The sequence below is a fragment of the Coffea eugenioides genome, chromosome 11, assembly GCF_003713205.1.
Source record: "Coffea eugenioides isolate CCC68of chromosome 11, Ceug_1.0, whole genome shotgun sequence".
NCBI lineage: Eukaryota > Viridiplantae > Streptophyta > Magnoliopsida > Gentianales > Rubiaceae > Coffea > Coffea eugenioides.
This window is the reverse complement of record NC_040045.1, coordinates 34,177,688-34,181,895: the sequence shown is the minus strand read 5'-3', so window position 1 is coordinate 34,181,895 and position 4,208 is coordinate 34,177,688. Positions and strand designations below refer to the sequence as shown.

At 37.1% G+C, this 4,208-nt stretch overlaps 1 protein-coding gene across 1 annotated transcript; it reads right to left on the bottom strand.

Moving 5' to 3' along the window:
• Positions 1-993: 993 nt before the first annotated feature.
• On the bottom strand, positions 994-4,208 carry LOC113752350. Its single transcript, XM_027296468.1, has 5 exons — positions 3,722-4,208; positions 3,312-3,500; positions 2,757-2,867; positions 1,753-2,231; positions 994-1,649 (listed from the first exon to the last, which is right to left on the bottom strand). Exons 1-5 carry the CDS (start codon positions 4,206-4,208, stop codon positions 1,038-1,040), a joined length of 1,878 nt encoding a protein of 625 aa, XP_027152269.1. The 3' UTR covers positions 994-1,037.

The following is a 4,208-nucleotide window of genomic DNA, read 5'->3' as shown; positions in this document are numbered from 1 at the left end:
TTTTCTATGTTCTATCAAATTAGTGTATACAACAAAACCTAACCAAAAAATATACTAAAACATTATGATTTGGATACAACAAATTTTTATCAATTTCAGTAATTGTAAGCCTTTTTTGTTATATTTTTTACAATTATCAATAATTTTTTTGAAGTTTTCTTATTCAATATGACATAATATAGTGAATTTAATCATCAATTTAACCTTTTGTTTTCTCATTAAGTGTTTATAACCTGTTGTCTTCTTATTAATTGTGATTTTCTTCGAAACCAATATGTATACAAAATAGTTAGCTTTAATTATCATGCATAAGAATATAACAATTGCAGATAATTTTAACACATACAATAATTGGAGATGAAGAAAATGATTGGTGAATATAGTTGTAAGAGGGCAGTTTTCAAATTTAATTACCAACATTTTGAGATGTAATTTATTAAAACTTTTCATTTTTCTTATTAGTATCATGATAGAAATGCAATATTTCAAATTAAAAGACATGAGCATAATTTATATATAACAAAAACTAAGATCAAAATATGCGTACACTTACACTCTCTGTTGCTAAGACTCATCATTCTTTTTATATAGTAATGATTAAATATCCACTTTACATAAAATCACAAGGAATTATGTGAATATTTTAAAATATTAGAGAGTCATGCAATAATGTGCAAACACTGCGAAGTCACGGGAGGTTACTGGTGCTTTTTTTTTTTTTTTTTTTTTTTGGCTTGCATTTTCGGTTGACTTTGCAATGCACTTGATGCAAGTTACTCCAATAGAAAGGAGCTGAGCTTTCTTGTATGCGTCTATTTTGCTTTTTGTAAAATTCTTTAAAGAAAGTAATTTGCTAAATATTTTAAAAGGAAAATTCTTTCTTTAAAGGCATTGAGAACTGCTGCGCAAATTTGATTATCAAATTTAGAATAACATATCAGTAAACTTTAAAACGTATTGACGTTTGAAGATGCAAAGGCACTGGCTCAAACTTTTTCAGTCTGCACGAAATTGACATGAATAAGCAAGGGCAGTTCTTAAGATTCTCGCCCTCTATAACAAAGGCAATAACGAATTAGGTAATACACATAGTCGAATATCAGATATGATGTTTCCATGAGCACAAGGGCTACCAGACAATAGATAAAGAAGACCACCACGAGGGGCCTGTAGTCGGTAATCACGACTTTCTGCACTATTAATGCTTGAAAAGCTGCTACGATTGTGAAGACCGCGGAGTAGAAGATGGAAATCATGTCCACCACATAGTAGCAGGGCAGGGAAAGATAAAAATCCTCAATTTCAAATCGCAAAAAGATAATCACAAGCAGAGTCCCCATGGTGAACAGAGAGGAGAACAGCCCTCCAGCTAAGTAGAACATCAACAAGCCGAATTCCCAGCGCCGGTTCTTGAGAAAAATGGCCTCTCCAGTCGTTTGATCGAAACCTCCAGGTACAGTAAAAATTGCAGCAAAGTTTATGGTACCAATGAGGACAGACACAATCAACACAGTGTTGGCCAATGCTCTCACAGTTTCCTCAGCCTTTTCGCGTAGACTTGCATGGTTCGTCTCGAATACTTGTTTTGCTGTCTTCCCATCAGAATTTTGTAGTTGCCAGAGATATGGAAAAGAGTCATATTGCACCCGCTGTGGAGCCAAAGATCAATCATAAGTTGCAAATAGTCGGGAAAAGAAAATTAAACAATATACACCAAGCAAAGCAATACTGGTATTAATTTTAATTTGGTACCTTAAACCAGAGGACTCCCCACATCATTTGCTGAAAAACTCCAGGGGGAGTGCTGGGAGGGGATTCCAGGCGTGCTGCGAGATGTATAATGCTATTTCCTTCGCAATCAATAGCACTTAGCATCCTGTCCATGTTAGTACCACTAGTCATCAAGTAGTCGTACAAGAACCATTTTTTCTCCTCCACTGCAATTTGCAGTATATTCCTTCCTTTTCCATCGAAACTATACGCAGCTTCAGGGTAGACACTGAGGATTTCCTGAACTACCTCAATGATGCCCAGTCTCGTTGCTTGTATTAGTGGATCTGGCATCCTATGTTTCTTTTCTGATGATATCCCAAACTGGCTGCCTTCAAGATCTTTGTCCTCTGTATGCACATAGTTGCTCCAATCTTCTCTTCTGATTAACCTTTCTGCAAGCATTACTGCAACTGCATGGCTTTGCTTTGCATCATCAATTTCTTTAAGCCAAGGAAAACCTAGAGGGCGAAGACATCAAATTGAATAAACCATTAATGAGTAACTCCAATGTGGGCAGATTTGGTCCGGGAGATGCAGAAATGGTACTTCAAGATCCATTACACAACGTAGGCTTTTTGTTCTCCTTAGCATCTGTTATTTTGGCACAAATCTATTCGGTTCTTAAAAAGAAACCGTTTGAGGAGGTTCAATTGGCCAAAATGAATTTCTAGACTTGCGATTGCTTATTTATATTTATTCTACGACATGCCGATGAATTAAAGATATGTGAAGTAAAGGGAAATTGAAGAGAGCATGCAGGCCAAGCTGCATAGCACTTGAAAACAAAATTCTTACATTGTTTGGACACGAAAAAGAAACTAATTTACTCAAAAGAAATAAGACGTTCTCGTAACCACGAAGGTAGGCTAGACAAGACTATGCTTCAACTCTCAAAAGAAGAATTTGGGGAAACAAAAAATTTATCCATATTCTATCATCACTAGCATGAGTGCATATGAAGTAGATACAAGAAGATGCTTTACCCAAGATATAATTGGCAGTTGGAGATCTGTTCAATTTATGAATGGAAGCTGAATTGTTTGGTTCTTCTGCAATATGGACAGGTCGCGATTCCTTGTACAAGACTGGAATACCTGCCAGCAACACAACGAACTGACAGTATCACTCTCTCAAAATTCTGAGGGCATTTTAAGCCTGCTTACTAGAAAAAACCAGCAGGCAGATAGCATGGTAGTTCAAATTGCTTCTCCATGGATCCCAAAGCCATTAAACACTAAATTAGATGATTTTTAACAAGGTTTCCAGGCTAAGTACAGAATCATGTCACCAGAACATGCTACACTAACTCTTAGTTAAAAACTTTTGTCTCCCAATGTCAGCTAGGGGAAAAATCATATGCTTGATGAGATCTTCAGAGACTTCAAAGCGACATCACATTCAGCCTAATGATTATTGGCAATTTGCCTAATCAACTTTACGGGTAGGGTACTGAAGTAGTTGAAGAAATTCGAATGTCTCCTAAGACTGGGAAAAGTCTTATGTTGCAACTTGCATGTGGTTAATGATAAAGCACTTACGAGAATAGATTATAGTTCGGAGTATATGCAGAGGAATGAGGGACTTCATCCCAAGATCTTTGAGCGTGTAGGCAGAACCACTCCTGAAGGACTCTTGTTTTGCAGCCAAAAGATGTAAAGCAGTTTTTCCTTTTTCATTACGTTTTCCAGCAAGATCAGGATAGGACTCTAATATGCCAATTGCCAAACCTGTTTGATACAATAGAGTGAAACATGTAGGAAGCAGTAAACTTGAAAAGGACTAAAAGTTAATGCAACAATATCCCACATCATACTACACCAGCATAGACCTCGACAAAAGATAAGATAGCATAAACTGATAAACTGAACAAACATAGAGTTCAAATTCAGCAACAAACTTGACAGCTTTTGCAAAGACAATCGAAATTTTACTTGATAGAGAAGCTTACTGTAACATTCTCCAATAACAGCAGCATGAAGGATTGTGCATCCATCATTCCTCCTCATCATGTAATCACAGATATACTTTTCCAGAAGTGAGAAAACTTCCTTTTTCCCACATGCAGCAGCCACAAAAAGAGGGGTTTCACCCAGTTTGTTGCTCTCAGACACTAAATCCCTTTCTGTCCTTAAGATGATCTCTGCAACATCCTTGTGACCAAATCTTGCAGCCTCATGCAATGCAGTGTCGCCGTTGACATTCTTGGCCTTCAGATTTTCACTGGTCACAAGACCATCTTGGAGAAGTAATCCGAAGAGGGCCACATTTCCGTGAATGGCCAGAAAATGGAGAACAGTATCACCACATTTGGCAAGTGGTTTCACACCTTCTTCCCTCCAGAAACTGCGAAAGTTTTCTACTGACTGTCTTTTCCCATCTAAGACTGCTCTATAAGCAGCAGATCGATGGCTTAAGTTGATTCCAGACCTTGCCAT

Excerpts from the sequence above, each read along its gene's own strand:
- LOC113752350 (XM_027296468.1), bottom strand. The coding sequence starts at position 4,208 with ATGGCAAGGTCTGGAATCAACTTAAGCCATCGATCTGCTGCTTATAGA. Across the intron at positions 3,501-3,721 it reads TGTTATTGGAGAATGTTACA|GTTTGGCAATTGGCATATTA; the intron begins GTAAGCTTCTCT and ends TGTATCAAACAG. Across the intron at positions 2,868-3,311 it reads CCGAACTATAATCTATTCTC|GTATTCCAGTCTTGTACAAG; the intron begins GTAAGTGCTTTA and ends TGTTGCTGGCAG.